Source organism: Aythya fuligula, chromosome 6, assembly GCF_009819795.1.
Source record: "Aythya fuligula isolate bAytFul2 chromosome 6, bAytFul2.pri, whole genome shotgun sequence".
In the NCBI taxonomy this organism is placed as follows: domain Eukaryota; kingdom Metazoa; phylum Chordata; class Aves; order Anseriformes; family Anatidae; genus Aythya; species Aythya fuligula.
This window is the reverse complement of record NC_045564.1, coordinates 16,283,176-16,301,887: the sequence shown is the minus strand read 5'-3', so window position 1 is coordinate 16,301,887 and position 18,712 is coordinate 16,283,176. Positions and strand designations below refer to the sequence as shown.

Here is an 18,712-nt window from a genome sequence, read left to right as displayed (position 1 = left end):
TCACCTCCGTTAGTTTGTGGTGACAAAACCCACTAAAAGATACCGGCGATGCCCCTGCCCACGGAGCTAGAGATTAGCTGCGGTCCCCGATCCGACATAACCCACGCTAACCCAGCCCCGCTTCCCAAGGGCTCTGCGCAGCCATCTTCCCACAGCACCCCCAGGACAAAAGCGACGCCAGGAGACACAAAGCCTCCCCCGGCGGGCTGGGGGCCCCTCACGGCGTCCCGGAGTCTGGCGGGGAGGCACGCCTGGGGCGCCCCGTCAGCACCGCAACCCCCCTCCTTTTTTTTTTTTTTTTTTTTTTAATCTTTTCCTGCCTCCCTCCCTCCCTCGGGGACACCGCCGTGACGCCCCTCCCTCACGGGCGCCTCTCTCCCGAGGCGGGGGAAGGGAGGGGAAGGGGACGGCCGGGGGGAGGCTGTCGGGGCCGCCCTGACGTGAGGGGAAGAGGCGGTGCTCGGGCGGGCGTCGCCAGTAACGGCTGCGCGCCGGCATCTCCACCCCCTCAGCGGGCGGCGGTGAGTGCGCCAGGCCGGCTGCCGGCGTGGGACCGAGGAGAGGGCGGGCAGGCGCTCGGGCGGACGCTGGCACGGTTATATCTTTTCTTATCTCGCCTCTCCTCCCCCATCCCCACCTTCCCTCCGCGGCTGATCCTCGCTCTCTTCTTTCCCCCCCTCGCGCCCTCTCCTCGCGGCCGTTACGGCGGGACCGGGGCTAATGGCGCGGGCGGGGGGAGGGGAGGAGCGGCGGGAAAAAAGAAGCGGCAATGGCCGCGGCGCGCGCTGCTGCCAGCCCTGCACCCCCCCCTTCCCCCGAGTGCATTCAGTCCCTCTCCGCCCTGGTGGCGCGGAGCCCCGAGCCCGCCTTCCCGCCACGTGACCCCCCCCTTTCGCTCGGCTCCATATTGGCGCTGGCGGGTGCGTGCACAAAATGGAGGTAACTGCAGGCGGGCCGCACAGCCGCAGCCCGCTCTGCAGCAGCAGCGGTGGTGGTGGCGGTGGTGGCGGTGCACCGAGGCTGCAGCACCGCGCCTGGGCGGGAAGGCGGGAGGGGGAGAGCGGGTTGCGGGGGGGCTGCTGCACGCCGCGCTGCAGAGCGGGCTCGCGTAATGGCGGCCGCGCCGCGCTCCTCGCCGCCTCCCTGCGGCGTGGCGCGGGCAGGAAAGGGGGGGGGAGCGGGGGGGGGAGGCCGCGCTTCCGCCGCGAGGCCCCGCGGGCGCCGAGGCTGCGGCCGCCATTTCGTGCGCAGCTGGAGCGGGGGGGGGGGCGCTGGGTGCCGTGCCCCGCTGCACGTAGCGGCGCTGCCGCCGGCACGCGTGGGGCCCCTCATGGCCGGGAGCGGGGCGAGGCAGCCCGGATGGCTTCCCGCTGCCCTGCTGCCACGCCCGCAGCCGCACCGTGCACGGGGGGCTCGGCGTTGTCCCCGCGGCCCTGGGGGGAAGCACAAAGGAGCGGCCCCGCGCGCAGGCCTCGCCTCAGAGCTTCCCCAGCGGGAACCAGACCAAAATCAAACTCAGGCCGGGGCAATCGTCTGTGCCCTATCCGGGGAGAAATGTCGCAGTCACGTCCCCCTCTTGCTTCCTTTCCATCTCTTTTCAAAACTTTTTTTTTTTTTTTTTTTTAAGCATTTCAAAGTAAGTTGAAATGCTCAAAGTATGGTGAGTAAAAACGGTGCGGTGTTCTTCCTGGGTTTTGTGACCCTTCCTCAGGCCTTGTAGGACTGAGAACAGAGACGTGACCGCTCACACTAGTTTCTGTTCCATTAAAAGTCGAGAAGAAACTGGATCCCTAAGCAAAACAGCTAAAAATAGCTCTGTTTTCCACGTAAGCAATTGTCTTAGTTGCTTCAGGGTTGTTGAACACTGACAAACTGGAGGGAGGATGAATTCAAAGAATTTGAACATGCTTCAGTCAAGTTTGGTAACCCATCACATAAGTTACTAAGCTAATATATTGTTTTTTCTTCCCAGGAAATGTTCCTGTTGGTGTTGGGAATAAACTGCAAATGCACTTAGAGCTGAAAACCTATTATTCTGGCGCTTTAAATCTTACATTTGGCAAGATAAGCTATGTGCACGTTAGGTCCAACTTTGTCTTTTTACAGAAAAGATCAATACATCTCCAGAGTATTCTCTGAATGGACAAGTAAATTTCCATCTTGGGAATGTCAGTTTCCCCTCAACCAGCACTTGTCTCTCTAAGAGACAGAGTAGCATTGTAGTAACTAGGTAGTTCCTGGGAACTTTCTGTCCATTACAGCCAACAAATTTTTCTGATTGCTTTCCTTTCTGTCATTTAAGTTGCAATATACAACTGCTTCAATGCTAGTTAACCTCAATTGATATTTGAATATTTTAAATCAAAGCGAAAAACAATATGTTGTTGATAAAAATCATAAAAATGCTGGTATTTACAGTTGTTTAAGCTTCCTGCAAAACAAAGTAGGAACAAAGCTGCACAGGGCTGTGTACTGCTTTAGCTGATGGTACTCATCAGTAATGAAACAGCTCTTTTTTGTGCGTCATGGCCTTCAGATGCCATCATGGCAGAGACCATGCCTACAAGCTTTATGGTGGCCAGTATGGAGCCCCACTGGGGAAGCAGCAGGTGATGAAATCAGAGAGTGTTTGCATACTTTTCATTACTTAAAAGGGTATCTAGGCCTAGCCCTTCCCCCCCTAATAATTCCAAAAGATTTATTTCACCATACAGCAACATTTTTTTTTTTTTTTAAAAGCCCTTGACTGCTGTGTGATTTGAGGAAGTGAACAGTTCAGGAGGTATTAGGATACTAAGTCCTTCAGCTAAGTCAACCTAAGTTTTACTTGAAGGATTTCAAGAGCAGGTTAATATGGCATAGAGAAGAACTGAAGATAATACAAATACCTTAGCATTAGTTCATAAAACCTTTAAGATTCGTAACACCTTCAATCATGATACTCATGATGTCACAGCTCTTTAATATGTAGGTCTTAATTTGAACCTTAATTTGAATTTAAACATGGAATTATATTATTTAACTTTGAATAAATGAGTCACACTACCTGTCTTTGCCTATGCAATAGAACTTCAAAAACAAAAAATTAAAAACAATACACTTAATCTTGTAAATATCAATTATTTTAATGCAGTACAAATGCAATTTTACAGTATCGTATTATTTAGTTGACTACTTTGACTACTGTAATGATTTTCAAGAAACACCTGAACTAATAGTGAATTGTTTCCAAAGATAGTAATACAACATAATAAGAAATCACGTAACAATGTTTTTAGGAAACTTGATTTAAAAAAAAAAGAAGTGAAAGCAAATATATATTTTTTTGTTTGAATGCTTATATATGGATGCATTGACTGAGTTTATCTTGTGAAATACTTCTTAAAACTTCATAAATATTCATTAATAAAAATTGGGCACATAAATAGAGTACAAAGTAGTAATGGAATAAATAATTTGCAAGGAAAGGTAACACAAATGACCAGTGCTACAGATTGATAGGGTTCAAGTGTTAAAATTTCTAGTTAGGCAAGAACAGAATCACTAAAGGGTCCTTCCACTGGTGTTAGTAGAAAATATTTTTCAGTACAGAAAACATTTCACATCCTATAATATTCCAGTTTGTAGTCTGCTGGATTACTGGTTTCAGTAGGTTACACATAAACATTTTGCAAATAATGCTTATTAAAATTACCTTTTTTGCAAAAATTTTGGATTTTAAATCTGGAGAAGTAGAATTTGATTTTTTCTTATTATGTACAGATCGTATTCATGATAGTTACATGACAGGCAATATGTGGAATAAGTTGCTCTGCAGATTATAATTTAAGATTGTACCAAGTTATTCCAACACTTTGACCTGGTAGCAGATGTTCTTTTTGTGCAGCAACTCTTGGGCAAAATAGGCTGAGGATTTTTACCCTTCGAAATACTTTTTTTTTTTTTTTTTATACTTTCATTGCCCCTTTCCCCTTCTGTAAAGCCACACCTGTGCATTGCAGCCAGAGAAAGGCCCTACTTCATAGGAATTGGGGTAAGTACTGACTTATCCAACCTGTTTTCTAGGTTTCCTAAATCTAAAAGAAAGGCCGAGTTAGAGTACCCTTCCAAAATGGCTGCTATTAAGGAAGAGAGAGAGGTGGAAGACTACAAGAGAAAAGGAAGACGATCCTCACAGGTGAGAGAATTGCTTTTTTTAATGAAAAACAAGTAGGTTTAAGGGGAAGAGATTAATAAAAATAGTAATACTTAACTGTTTCTATCTGATGCATTAATTCAGAATTTTTTTTTCTACCTTCTTCATCCCCATAGTAGCAGAATAACTTTAAAGTGCTGTATAGTAGTTACAATTTTAAGGGGTGGGATGTTAAGTATAGTGGGGAAACTTTGCTTGCATAGTTTTCTGTTATAACTAAATGTGTAAATGTATGTTTGTGACTAAAGGTGTAATTATTTTTCTTTTAAAGAAATAGATGCATCCTCAGAATATTGGCAGGAACTCGATTCTTTCCTATTTTCACAATCTTTTTTTTAGTGGGAATGAAGACAGGTTCTTTTTTAATAAAAAATGGTTGCCTAATAGTCACTGCAAATGAAAGCGAGGCTGTACTAAGTAAAAATAACTGTTTTCTTTTGCTTCTAGCAGAAATACCGTAGACTGAATAAGGTGCGTAGTATAGAGAAGATGGTGGGGCTGTTCTGGGAGGATGGGAGCTAGTTACTGTGGGGCAGGGTGTGGAAGTGGGAGGGGGGAAAAGTCTTGATACCCTTCAGAGTATAAACTCAATTTTAAGATTAGCAAAGAGGGTATTAACTATGCTTGTATGCCTTGTAATTGAGACACTGTCTTATTGTATACTTTGATTTATTTGCTATCTAACGTTACTTTTCCAGGATGCCTGAATATTTTAGCTATTTAAGCCCATCTTTCTCTGGCGATCATACACAGCTGTAGTGCCAGAGCCTTAGAGCTAAGAACAAACCTTTTCTTGAGTTGCATGTATCCAGTAGCTTATGGTTACTTTGTATTGAAGAAATGTGTGTAAAGTTCTCTTGCAAACAAATGTTTCAACCGTTTCGCTGCCCTTGGACTTCGGCTAGAATGTAACTGGGGTTCCTCAGCTGCTGCAAAAGGAGCTTTTGTAGTTTACTGAAGTAGCTTGGTCTGGAATCCACATAAATGCTATTAAGTTTCTAGAGAAAATATTTCACAGAGAAAGTTGATTAACCCCAGTTGTCTGCAAGCTTTTGAGCTCCAGAAGTCAGTCTAGGGTTTAGCTGCACATAAACTTAGCCACAGTGACAGGCGTTTTGGGATTAGCTTGTTCCTAAAGATACAGTGCATGGCAGGACTTCATGTCAAAACAGGGCCTTTAGAGAGAAATGCTGCAACTTCAAAATGCTGATCATGCAAAACCCCTGCCACATGAAGGTGGAGTTTCTTGCAAACTCTGAATAAAGGCAGTGCGTATCTGCAGCAGTATTGTCAAAAAGATCTGATTTTTGCCCAGACTGTGATTTTTATGGGAATCACATGTGAGTGCTAGCTGCCTTTTATTCCTCCTCTTCTAAGAGAGGTACAGGCAGACTAAACCGAGCATTCGGGGTTTTAGGTAGGATATAGAAGCCTGTAGTCTGATTTCGATTGTGAGAAAGGGTGGTGCCGAGAGAACCAGGCGCAGCCCCAAGATGCTGGCCTTGCCGCCAGCTGCCCTGCTGGCCGTAACGTGCCCCCCCCCCACCCCGCCCCATCAGGCCAGGCGGGGGCTGCAGGGCTGCTCCTGCGGCGCCACTGCGGCGCTGGGTCGTGGCCAGGGGCTGCTGGTGTGCGCGATCCCGCTCTGCCGTGGCCCCACCCCTCCAGCTCCATATTGAGTGTGGAGGAGACGAGATCGGATCGCTCACAAAATGGAGGCGGTCTGTGCCGCGCGGGGCTTTGGCTTCAGAAGGAAGTAGCTAGCCACGGCAGGAAGAAAAGCTCCCCGCCTCCGCAGAACCTATTAATACATTTGGGAAAGCATTTAAAATGCTTAAGGGGAGGAACGTAGTCTCCCTATAGCTTGCTGGCTGCAAGCAGGCAGGGAATTACTGACCAGCTTCTCCTCCCTCCCCCCCGGCCCCGGATGGAGCACTGCAAAATGGCGTGCTGGCCCCCAGCCTCGAGTGGGAGGGAGCCTGCTGATCCTGCTGAGGCAGTGTCATAGTTAGGCTAGGGAGAGGAAAAGCCATCGTGCTGTGCAGGGCTTGCTGCACAGGAAAGGCTGTTGCTGTAACTAGTTTGCAGCGGAAGGATTGAGAAACAGCATCCTGTGTGACAGAAGAGCACTCTGAAAGCCCTAGAGATGCTTATCCCCAGCGAAAACAAAATGCTTGAAAAATAACTTGTTCCTAACAAAGTACCACCTTCTATTTGTCTGGAGAATTTCCTATAACATAGATGTGTTCTGAGGATAATCATTTCTGATGGAAGAGAGAAGTTGTAACATTAAGTGTTTTTCTTCTAATATGAGAACTGAAGTTCGTGTGCGTGTAATAAGTGGAAAAGGACTTCTCTTTTCCTTTCAGGAGTGACCTGAAGAGTTCTGGGGTCATTCTTTAAATGGAAATTCAGTCTGACTTGCTAATTGACAACGCCACAGACTTAAGGAGCATTAGAGAGCAATAAAAAGAATTTTTTTCCTAGGTTTCTGGTTTTGGAGAAGTCTAAATACAATAATAATAGTAAAGTCATAATAGATTCCTTTGATTAAGAATAGGAGAGTTTAAAAGAGCCAGCATTCCCAGCTTTAACGTAACCAGCTAAAAAGTAAGTAGTGTAAGTAAATTAAAAAAATTAAGTTAGCAACGGAAAATAATATTTTACTGAACCTAAAACAGTTTCTATATACAGTAAGTGTATTAACCCTTTAAAATTTTAAGTTTACATGTAATACAAAAAGGAGATTTTTTAATAATACTTCTGTAGTTCAAACCACTTAGGAGACCATGGAAAAGAAGTTTTATTTTAGTCGTGGTGCCATTGACTATCAGATAATCCTGTAGTAATGCAGTTAGTGCCTTAAATAAAAAATTGTTACTAAAAATGCTGGGGCTAGCTCTTGCTCAGTTTAGAAGGTATAAATAAGAGTGAGGATTTGTCCCAGCCAACTTCTCATAATCTTAGGCATTGTTTCCTGTAGTTCAACCCAGAAGTTACAAACCAATGGATATCTAAAGCAGCATAGAATTCCAAAATGTTCTTTTATTATGTATCACATCACAGTATTTATTGCTCTGTAGGGTGGTTGTGTAGTACTCAAAGGAATATACACTTTCCTGACCAACACTAGCACTACCACCACATTTATTTAAACTTCTAGAAGCTAAAGCATTTCACCTGCAGGCTTGAAGCAAGGCATCTATATGTAGAAGTCTGCAGCTGGTTTTATGTAGCTCAGCTCTAAGGTTTGTGCTTCTTAACACAGCACAGCAGAAACAGTGAAGCCCATTGTTCATTCCTGCAGCAGAATTGAAGTCATATGTGACGTAGCTGGCCAGCACTTTGTTGCAGGATGTCTTACACTCGCAAAAGTACCAGATTGTAAAATAAGATCCTAATATGGTTGCTTGTTAGAAGAAGACTCCCCTCTCTTGGGGATGGGAGAAAGTTGTAAAATGATTTTTGGAAAGGTCCTTTTAAATGCACACTGAATAAAATATGTAACAGAGCAGAAACACTAATGCATTTTTAAGCCCACTTTATTTGTTCTGTAAAGATACCTTTTTGATATTGTGAAGAGCTTCAATTAAACTGAAGTTTTAAGTTTGCTCGTTAAGTTACAAGTCTTATTCTAGTAGTTATCCCTATTCCTGGTCATTGATTAATCATCATTCAAGATATTTTTTCTGTAAGACGTAAATCCTTGTTAATTCAGATGTAAGAGGTATTGTCCACAACACTGAAAACCAGATTGGTACTTCCACTTTATTGATTATGTGTGCTTAACTTAAAAATTTATCCAAGTACAAATTTGCATTATTAAATAATTTGGAATTTATACATTTTCTTTAAAATGCATAAAAATAAACTTTTAAAATAGTTTTAAATCAGATAGTCCAAAAGACTTAAGTGCTTGATTTGGTCAGTAACCTTTTTTTGCTATTTGCATACTATGCGCCTAATTTTTTGATTGTTCCTTATGATTGTGCTTCATTAAGTGTTAGAACGTCCTTTTATCTAGGAGTGCTTCATTGCTAATCCCTACAGAGCAATATGCAACTCGAACATAAAATGAGCATAAAACAAATGCACTTCTTGGAGAGGAGGAAAGTAAGCAACCAAACTATTTAGTAGATTGAAATCTCTTTACTGTTGTTTGCATTTGAGCATTCTTAAGTTGTTAGTTAGTTACTGTTTAATTAAAATCACACCTCATTAGTTGTTAAGCTTATTATGCTGCTGTCTACAACCATTAGAAGACATTGTTTTTATGTAAATGTGTTCCACCTATTTGTAGTTATGTGCACAGATAAGCTTTAGTAAATCTGTGAAATGTTAATTCTGTGGTTTGTATTCAAAATATGTATTTGATTTTTGATTTTGTAGGGCCATGAGCCTAAGGAGCCAGAGCAGTTGAGAAAGCTGTTCATTGGAGGTCTGAGCTTTGAAACAACAGATGATAGCTTGAGAGAACACTTTGAAAAATGGGGCACGCTCACGGACTGTGTGGTAAAGTGTCCAAAATTAGTTTGTGCTTTTGAAAGGATATGGGTACTTAATCGAGTACAGAAATGCAGAGTGCCTCGTGTACTTTTTTTAGGTGATGAGAGACCCACAAACAAAACGTTCCAGAGGCTTTGGCTTTGTGACTTACTCCTGTGTGGAAGAGGTGGATGCTGCCATGAGTGCTCGACCACATAAGGTTGATGGACGCGTGGTTGAACCAAAGAGAGCAGTTTCAAGGGAGGTAAGTTAGGGTTTTAGTTAAGCTTATTTCTTAATTTCTACCTAGTTATTTAAAATGCTGAATGTAATTTTTGGTGTTGCAGGATTCTGTAAAGCCTGGAGCGCATCTCACAGTAAAGAAAATATTTGTTGGTGGAATTAAAGAAGATACAGAAGAATATAACTTAAGGGAGTACTTTGAAAAATATGGGAAGATTGAAACCATAGAAGTCATGGAAGACAGGCAAAGTGGAAAGAAAAGAGGCTTCGCTTTTGTAACTTTCGATGATCATGATACAGTTGATAAAATTGTTGGTATGTAATTCTTTAAAGAGAAATGACTTGTAGGATAAAAGTGTAACTTGAGCTTTCAGAAAAGTAGTGCAAGCAATATAAGATGTTGGCATGATGAGCTATTTGACTGTTATGAGCAATGGGTTGCCTTTAATATTCCTTTGAAAACTGGGGTCATGCCTTACAGTAGCTTTCTATGAGAGTCGTACAGCATATTGCTTTCAATTATTTGAATTTCTAATGCTGTCCTTTTTCTCAATTTTTCTCTAGTTCAGAAATACCATACTATAAATGGACATAACTGTGAAGTGAAAAAAGCACTCTCAAAACAAGAGATGCAGACTGCTAGCTCTCAGAGAGGTAAGTTTAGAGTTAGGCAGGGTTATGTTACATAACTGGTTTTCATTTAATGTAATTTAAGCAAAATATTTTGTAGGTCGTGGGGGTGGCTCAGGCAATTTCATGGGTCGTGGAAATTTTGGAGGCGGTGGAGGAAACTTTGGCCGAGGAGGAAACTTTGGTGGAAGAGGTAAATGACTAGAATGTTTCTGTAGAACATAACTTTCACATTTGCCGAGTCTTTTTTCTTGAACACGTGCTAAGTGTTTAAGCCAACAATCTCATCTGTTTTGTGTTCCAGGCGGCTATGGGGGTGGTGGTGGCGGTGGTGGGAGCAGAGGAAGCTTTGGGGGTGGTGACGGATACAATGGATTTGGTGATGGTAAGTGTATTGCTCCTTCTTCCTGCTTCATGCCAGCATATCCAACTCTGAAGTCTTACGTCCACCTTGGACACCAACTCTACTTTAGTGATAATATACGTTGTAATGCTGTGAAGAGTTGAGATTTTTGTTTTCCCTACAAAATCATGGGTGAAAAAATACTCCCCTATATTTACCCTTTGACTTCATGTCGTGAGGTCATGTAGCAATTGTTTTTCATTGAGAAAATTGAAGATACTGGTGTCAGCTGAGATTACTAAAACTAAACAAAGCAGTGACCACCTGGCATACTAGAAGTCTTTTCAGTCAACTCTAAGACTTGTTCATTACTATCTTTTCATGATCGAGTTGGTGTGAGTATTCAAAATCCACCTGAAAAGAAGTGTGGAAGCTGCCAAACAGCTGTGATAGCAGCATTTTTGTGTGTTTGTGTGGGGAAATAAGGGAAGCAGCGAGTAGTTGTTTGTCCGGATTCTGTAAGGAGATACACATAATGATCCTGAGTTCTTTGGGACTGTTTCCCAGTTTGCAAGTACTCCATTGATATATCTGAGAAAAAGTCAATATCTGGAATATTAAGTCTTTTGGGTACTCTTGGTGGCTTGGGAAAAAAAGCGTCTGGTAGCTTAGACACAAGTGTAAATAGAATTGTATGTCTGGATAAAAAATATAAACCAGAATTATTTTGAGAGCTTTGTCTACTGAGTAATTTTAGTTCAGAGGATTAAAGAGGATGGTTCACGGTAGTGACAGCCACTTGTGCAAAGAGGCGGCTGTTACATGTTGTATATCTATGTACTGTGCATGAGCTAGGAAACTTCAAGTATTATGCTTCGAGAGTAGACATAAGCTAATGCTTTTTTGTTTGTTTGGATTAAACAGTTTAGGTAAATAGTGCAAACACAATGGATACACAGTAGGGGAAACACTGGGACATTTTTGTGTGCTTGTGTTTTTGTTATGTTTGTGTGTTAATGGGCTTTTTTTAACCAGTATTTAGCTTTGATGTGCTTAGTTTGACTTTTTTTATATTCAAAGGTGGCAACTATGGAGGTGGTCCTGGGTATGGCAGCAGAGGAGGTTATGGTGGTGGTGGAGGACCAGGATATGGAAACCCAGGTGGTGGATATGGAGGTGGAGGAGGAGGATATGATGGCTACAACGAAGGAGGAAATTTTGGAGGTGGTAAGATGACAGCTGTAATTAGCCAAAACTTTTTTAGTCAGGTTTGTGTAGTACAGTGGCTGAAGTATGGTGCTACATAAGATGAGTTGTACAATGAGGTGCTAATGTAGATTAGTGTGTTAAACAAGGAAAATTCTCGTCCATCTGGGTCAGCTTTGCTTAAACTATAGAATATTACTTTGCCTGTAACTTATTTTTCTAAAAGCAGCTGCTGTAAACCTGTGTGTGGAAGTAGAGTAGAAGAATTTAAATTTTGACCACTTGAAATATGGTGGTGTTGTTGGGTATCTGTTCACACCGTGTAGGTCATGTCCTTCATGAGGATTAGATGTCTAAAGTTACGCTTTTTATTGTTTGATTGTGAAACAAGGTACTCTGGTTAATTTTTTTCGTAAGAGTGGTTCTTTTGCCAGTTACACATTCTAATTGGAGTGACTGGATGCCATTTCATTACAGTACTCTTTTACAGTGTTAATGAGTGTAAACCCTCAATGAGTAGATACTATCAAGGAAGACATTAAACAAAATCAAAATAAATATAGCTATGTGCTGCGAAACGATCAGTTTAGACATGTTCCTGTTTTGTGTTATCAGTGTTAATTTCCTTACAGGAGTTTCTGAAGGCTAAGGTTATTTTTTTAGACCTGTTGTAACTTCTTTAGAGACCTTTAATGGCAGATGTTTCCGATTAGAATGTACCACAAATACTAAAACATACAAGATTCTTACTGCTTCTTCCCCAAGAATTCTAGAAGAGAACTTCCATGGACCTAGTGGAAGTTCGGGCAGTTTAGCTGCAAAATCTGCTGCGTATTTTATTAATACTCTTTGATGTAGTGGGTATGCAGCGCATATACAGCTCTGTCTCAATTTACAGCAAATAAATTGAATGTTTGGCTTGTAGTTTACATGGTTACCTGCAAAGCACTGAGCAATGTGGAAGAATGGCAGTGAAACTACTGTGCTTTCCTGAGTTTGGAGGCATTAAATTTGTCCTCTTGGGGTAACTTCAAACTGCTGGTCAAACCTGTATGAACTTTCTAATATAGCCTGCTACTTCTCATTTTCAGTGAAATACCAGTTTCTAATCCTAAAAATGCTAAGGGTTTTGTGTAACTTGCACATTGTGAGTAGAGCTAGCATCCACAGTTCTATTTTAAAATGATGTAAAATACTGATAATTACACTGAAATTTCATAATCTTACAGACTTACTAAATTCACACACTTGCTTTTGTTTTAGGTAATTATGGTGGCAGTGGAAACTACAATGATTTTGGCAATTACAGTGGACAGCAGCAGTCTAACTATGGTCCCATGAAAGGTGGTGGCAGCTTTGGTGGTAGAAGTTCAGGCAGTCCCTATGGTGGTAAATAAAATTCTGTACAGAAAATACTTCTTTTGTTTAATACTACTTGTTATTAATCTTTAAGTTTCAATATGTACCCTGTTTTCTTTGTAGGTGGTTATGGATCTGGAAGTGGAAGTGGGGGCTATGGTGGTAGAAGATTCTAAAAATGCTACCAGAAAAAGGGTAGGTGTAATTCATATTTATGATGATGATGAATAATGTACAACTGTTCACTGAGAGTAATAATTTTCTTATCCTGTATTCAACAGGCTACAGTTCTTAGCAGGAGAGAGAGCGAGGAGTTGTCAGGAAAGCTGCAGGTTACTTTGAGACAGTCGTCCCAAATGCATTAGAGGAACTGTAAAATCTGCCACAGAAGGAACGATGATCCATAGTCAGAAAAGTTACTGCAGCTTAAACAGGAAACCCTTCTTGTTCAGGACTGTCATAGCCACAGTTTGCAAAAAGTGCAGCTATTGATTAATGCAATGTAGTGTCAATTAGATGTACATTCCTGAGGTCTTTATCTGTTGTAGCTTTGTCTTTCTTTTTTCTTTTTATTTTCCCATTACATCAGGTATATTGCCCTGTAAATTGTGGTAGTGGTACCAGGAATAAAAAAATTAAGGAATTTTTAACTTTTCAATATTTGTGTAGTTCAGTTTTTCCACATTTAGTACAGAGAACTCTATAACAGAAATAAAATGTAGTTTAGGGTGTTTCCTTGTTAGTTAATAGAGAGGATTAATGCATTTCTCAATTACTATTTTGTATTAATTTAAAGTTAACAATAGAAACACCTATTGATTTGCAGTCTTAAAGGGGTCTAGTCTCAGTGTATATATGTAACTGTCATTGATATGAGTTACATAGGCATACAGAGGGAAAACATCTGTATGTTGCATTATAGTTTGTTTAGATGTATAACTAGGATTGAGTTACTCAAATTAGTGTTTGTGAATTATAGAACTAAGCTTTACCTTCAAATGAAAATTTCAAATTACTTTTTGGTTTGTGCATATTTTTTTAATTTGTAGTTCTGTATTAGTACTAGCGCTTCAAGAAAATAAGGCATGATAAATATTTTAACAAGACCAACTTTAGTCACATTCAAGCTGTCTCCCGTCTCCTTTGAGATGTGTAAGGGATAACTGCAGTTGCTCAAGTTCTGGGTGAAGAGAAAAAGAACCTTGCTTTTTACCTTTTTATTTATTGTAATTCCCGAGAAGTTAAGGTGGGGTGGGAATCAAGTGCCTGTTTCCTTGGGATATACAATGACTCTGTTTCAATAAAACGATATTTTGGGGAGGGTGGCTTGGAATTTTCATCCCCTTCCTTTCTCCCCATTTCCCTCTCCCTCACACCAGATTGTACTGTTTCAATTAAACAAGGCGTCATAGTGAGAGTAATAGGTATGTTCCTAAATAACTTAATGGCTATATACTTTCTTGCATGCACCCTAGGCAATTTTCTGGACACATTCTTCTGACTGGGAGCCAAGGGTAGCACAGGTGTAATCACTGACAGTCCCAGGTAATGCGTTCCAAAAGCCCATTTTCAATGGGCTCTCTAAGTAGCATAGTCCTCAAGCTTTTTCCCTTATGAATATCTAAGCTCAGGTAAGAGCCTGAAGATGAAACAAAACATGATCTAGTTGTATTTTACTGACCAGAAACACTTCCCACAACATAGAATGGTACAGTCTTAAGTTTCCATAGACAGAATGATAGTGTTTTACAATTTGATTTGATGCACTGGAGTAGCAAATCTTATCAGCACATATGGCTAGAAATTGTACTTGATTCTCACTTCTGACCTCCAAATTAAGGCACTACAGTCCGTGCTTTTGTCAGCTGATGTGACTTCTCTCAACTATTGCCAGGACAGTGCTTTCTGACAATTCAGAATCAGAAGAGTAGGGACACAGTCAATAGAAGAAATACTCAGACACTTGACAATATGTGATTGATATTGGAATTACTCACACCTGTTTCACTTCTGGGTCAATGTGCAGTATAAGGTAAATGCAATTCCAGTGTAGGAATGAATCTGCAAAGATGTATGAAATGACTCAAGGCATAATCAGTCATATTAATTATTAATTATAATTTTAAGAAGTATTAGAAAAATGAGTGTGTTGTTTGAAAAAATTAAACAATGTTATTTAAACAATGTTATTGGAGTGTATTTAGACTGCAGTACACTAAAACAAGGAACCGCTGTCAAGATGGTAGCCTCCAAACTGGATTTCAAAGTCTGCTTATTCTTTTCTGTGGAGTTTTAAACTATAACTTAAAGCAAGAATTGCTGATTCAGTGAACACTTCTGTTGTTGTACATAATTTGGGATTGGGGGGGGGTGGGGGTGGGGGTGGGGAGGTTGTATGTCAATAAAGGCATTTTTTTAAATGACCCCTTTGGAGTTTGAAAACACATTCAAAACCAAAACACATCTCACTAGGGAGTGAGACACCTAACTACTGACCTGCTCTGTATACTACTACACTTAGAAGATTGTGTAGACTTGTAACTGGGGCCTGCATCTGATTGCAGGGACAACTGGAGGTTGGGTTTGATGTCCCTTCTGAAAATTGATCTGGTATTTCTAAAATTTTTTAGAATGTATTGACAGTGTTCTTTTTAACAGGGCCTCTTGTAGCTGTACTGTGACAACAATGTTAACTTTGAAAAATAGTGTCATAATAAACTTTATGAACAAGATCTGTATGCAACCTTTTAAGAGATGGAGTGTGTAAGTGACCGCTTTGTAGGTGGGTTGGGGTAGCTTAGCTGTTGTTTGTGATGTGGAAAAAGTGTAAGCTGTGAGGACAGTGATTAACCAGTTTTAAAGAACCTAGGATGTACTTCTTTGATCCATACTTTGCTAAGGAGACTCGTAAGACAGGACTTCAGCAGCCTATTGAGTATGGAGAAGTCAGCATAATTAAAGAATGACAAGGCAGCAGGAGCAACAGCTTCAACTTCCAGAAAAGTGAAGGCATAAGATACTGTGCTGATAGTGAGCAGCTTTCCAAAGGCTAGTTAAATCCGCTTATCACAGCTGAAATGTCGAGAAGAAAGTCTAGGAAGAGTTCTTCACCTTTTGGAACCTCCTTGAGTGATAGCTACTTGAGTTGACTCAAAATCAATAGGTCTAGCATTTAGACCTGAAAGGAAGGGCAATGAGAATAGGTAAGGTTTGCCTTTAAATTTTTCATGAATTAAAAATAGTACTGGGAGGTTTTTTAACAAGGTAAGAGTAATTTCTTTAATTTTCAGGTTGAATGAGAAGCTGCTGCTTGACAAAATGGGGAATGTCTTGCACATCCTCTTCAATTGAAGGTTTCTGACTGGGTAAGATTTGTAGTGCATAGTAAAACACATTTAATGCTCATTTCCTTAGGCTTTCCTTTACCAGCCTTTTGATAGTAGGGAAAGCCTTAAGTATAAAGGAAGAAGTATTCCCGTGTATGTCGTACAGTGTTTCTTGTTCTGGATTAGGGGTGTCTGCTGACATAACTGCTGTTCAAGAATCTTCCTTTCCTGGCAGGTACAAATTGCTGTGTGTCAGAGATCAACAAAAAGGAACGATAAATGTTTTGAAATACATTCTCTTAGTCACCATGAAGAGTGTGCAGTCTGCTTTTGAAAAAAAAAAATGTAACAGAAACGGAAGCCTTACCCACTGTGACATGAAAAGGTTATGACACTCTTACGCAGCTCGTCACAATTCACAGATTGTATTGATTCTGCAGTAATTCCATAAACACGTTTTGCATTTATTAAAACAGGTTTCCCTCTTGATAAATGAATTTTAGCTTGCCAAATGAGTTTGTATTCAAATGTAAATATCTAGTTCCTGTTCAGATTTTTGATGCTTTCAGGGTAGTTTAGTGGAGGCTAATACTGACAAGTGATACCCAGCTGAAAGCACAAGTGTATATGGATGAATGGCAATAAAATAAATTTTCATGGAATCTGTTTTATATGCATATGGGTTCTTAACTCTTGGAATGTGTATTTGCTGTTCCTTCTGTATCATAGACTATTACAGGTATGGGGTATTTTCATTCCTTTTGGGATAGTAGTTACCTATTTTAAATTATCAGCATATATTCACATCTGTGCAGTATTCCTGCAAAAATCTGCTTCCATTTTAGTGTTGGTTATGCTTAAGTTACTCAGAAAAAGGCAAATTGAATACATGCATTTCAGTTTAACTTAGGCCTTAGGAAAATTTGCAGACTGATTCCACTAGTGAAACTTGTTACTTCTGACTGTCTTTGAGTATCTAGAAAGCAAACTTCACATTGTAACATGTACAATCAGAAGTTAACTTGAAGTATTTTACAATGGTAATGTGCAATTTTCATATAATTAGGAGCTACTTACTAAACGGAAATCTCACAGTGAGACACCCAACTTAAATAAAAATGTTGGCAAGTATTTTTACTTAGCCAAAGTTGAGCTAAAATTCAAACCTGCTGCAGTGAGGTCCCAGTCTCTCCTTTGTGTAGTATACTAGGTAACTTGTTGCTTAGATTACTAGCTTGCTTCCTCACCCAGAGGTGAAATACTTCTCCTTGGCTATGCAGAGGTGCTCTTGTGAACTCATCTAGTCATGTACAGGTAAAAATATGTAACAGGGAAAGGCATCTATGTGGCTAATGCTTACTCAGTTACAGGCAAATGCTTTTTGTACTGCAGGGAAGGAGGAATGTTACTTTTTTTTTTCTTAAAGCAAAATTTTCTGGTTTGTATCCCATTATGAGGCCTGTGTGTAAATTTCCTTTACATACTGTGCTCTTGAGGGTTCTTTTTGCACTAAGTGTGTAACTAGATACTCACTTCCAGAGTTACTTTCACGGTAGGCTTTACAACTCTTACTGATTTATTTGCTTCATTTCAATTATATCACTTTTTTCTCTCAGAAATAAACCTTGTCAAAGATGAATACTTAAGCATTAATTCTTAATACTGAGGAATATTTGGTCAAGTATATCTTTGTCCAAGAGGTACTTCCAAGAGTTAAGAATATTATTTAATGACTAGGTTTTTCTGTAGTAGTTGCTACTGAAAATAGCAGCTGTAAATGGAGATGCAAATAAAATTACAAAGCATTGGTCCTCAGACTAGAGTTCTACATGACCCTATTTAATACTTAGAGCTACTAGGCTGATGCAGATTTGATAAACCTTTTGTTATTAGATAACAAATTAATCATAGTATCTTAACTTGGATATCCTTCGAATATTTTAAGGTGTGGGAAGGGGAATGCTCCTGGTCTTTCAAGTATCGCTTGTGTGATATACTGACTTGCTGCTGTCTTTGGTTCCTGTATTAACTTTTTTTTAACATTAACTTTTATTCATATACTGTCTATACTGCAATGGAATATTCACTTACATATCAATCTGTGATCTCTGACAAATGTGTGTATCTTGTGTGGAGCATGAAAGATCTTGAGTATCACTAAAATTCAGATATCTGATGGATGATTCTTTTTCTGCTGTGGGTACTACAGGTTGACATCTCTATCTAAGATTAGCTTTTTCCTCAACTAAAGTAATCCAAGTATCTCCGTAGAAGACAAATGACCTTCATGTAGAAGATAATATCGCAAGATTGGAAACAGAATAACATTTTAATAACTGGCAAAGACTTGAAGAGCAATGGTGCTAGTATGGTGAAATCTTACAACTTGTGGTTAAACAAGTTTAAAAATATGGAATTTAAAAATTTCAATATAGTCCATAATGGATTGGAATTTGTTTAAAACTATTTCACTTTTGTATCAAAATAAAGTGTACATTGTCAAATGACTTAAAATCTAAAATGTGTTGCCATCACCTTTTTTTGTTTAGTGCTGTGAAGAGCACAAACTGATCTTAAATTGCAACACAGTGGCAGGATCATCTTTCCAACTGGGAACTGCAAGTCAGAAGTTAACCTTGATTCAACCCAGCTCCTGAACTTTAGTTCTAGCAGCTTCACAACTGAATGGTTTAATAAAGAAATAAATGGTTTGCACATGTCAGTGTATGAGGGCAGCACTGGGGTGCATTACAACTTACAGGACTTGGCAATGTCACTGGTCTTTCCCAGGTTTGGGAACACATTGTACATTAGTTGTAGTAATAAAATGAAGGCTACAGTTCACCAGCTGATACTGTCATGTATACCAAAATGATTAATGTGGAATACTTCTTTAATGATGTTGGATGTTTGGATGCAAGTACA

At 40.2% G+C, this 18,712-nt stretch overlaps 1 protein-coding gene across 12 annotated transcripts; it reads left to right on the top strand.

The window, feature by feature from the left end:
* The first annotated feature begins 446 nt into the window (after positions 1 to 446).
* HNRNPA3 (heterogeneous nuclear ribonucleoprotein A3) lies at positions 447 to 18,308 on the top strand. 12 transcript variants are annotated; one of them, XR_004253429.1, is made up of 14 exons: positions 475 to 595; positions 4,066 to 4,177; positions 4,643 to 4,666; positions 8,585 to 8,707; positions 8,799 to 8,945; positions 9,028 to 9,238; positions 9,488 to 9,577; positions 9,639 to 9,746; positions 9,858 to 9,938; positions 10,977 to 11,123; positions 12,366 to 12,491; positions 12,585 to 12,656; positions 15,752 to 15,826; positions 17,997 to 18,308. XR_004253429.1 is itself a non-coding variant. In XM_032190410.1 (13 exons), the coding sequence occupies exons 2-12, from the start codon at positions 4,112 to 4,114 to the stop codon at positions 12,635 to 12,637; spliced, it is 1,173 nt and encodes a 390-aa protein (XP_032046301.1). In that variant the 5' UTR covers positions 447 to 595; positions 4,066 to 4,111; the 3' UTR covers positions 12,638 to 12,656; positions 12,743 to 13,781. The 12 variants fall into 12 exon arrangements, 10 of the variants coding, with proteins under 10 accessions (XP_032046301.1, XP_032046303.1, XP_032046302.1 ...); XR_004253428.1 differs by having other exon boundaries at positions 16,023 to 18,308; XM_032190410.1 differs by lacking the exons at positions 15,752 to 15,826; positions 17,997 to 18,308 and adding an exon at positions 12,743 to 13,781 and having other exon boundaries at positions 447 to 595; positions 4,646 to 4,666.
* Positions 18,309 to 18,712: the final 404 nt, after the last annotated feature.

Bases quoted from the DNA above. Each gene is read 5' to 3' on its own strand.
- HNRNPA3 (XM_032190409.1), top strand. From the start codon at position 4,112: ATGGCTGCTATTAAGGAAGAGAGAGAGGTGGAAGACTACAAGAGAAAA. The intron at 9,578-9,638 runs GTAAGTTTAGAG...ATGTAATTTAAG, and splicing joins GACTGCTAGCTCTCAGAGAG to CAAAATATTTTGTAGGTCGT. The intron at 12,492-12,584 runs GTAAATAAAATT...TTTTCTTTGTAG, and splicing joins TTCAGGCAGTCCCTATGGTG to GTGGTTATGGATCTGGAAGT.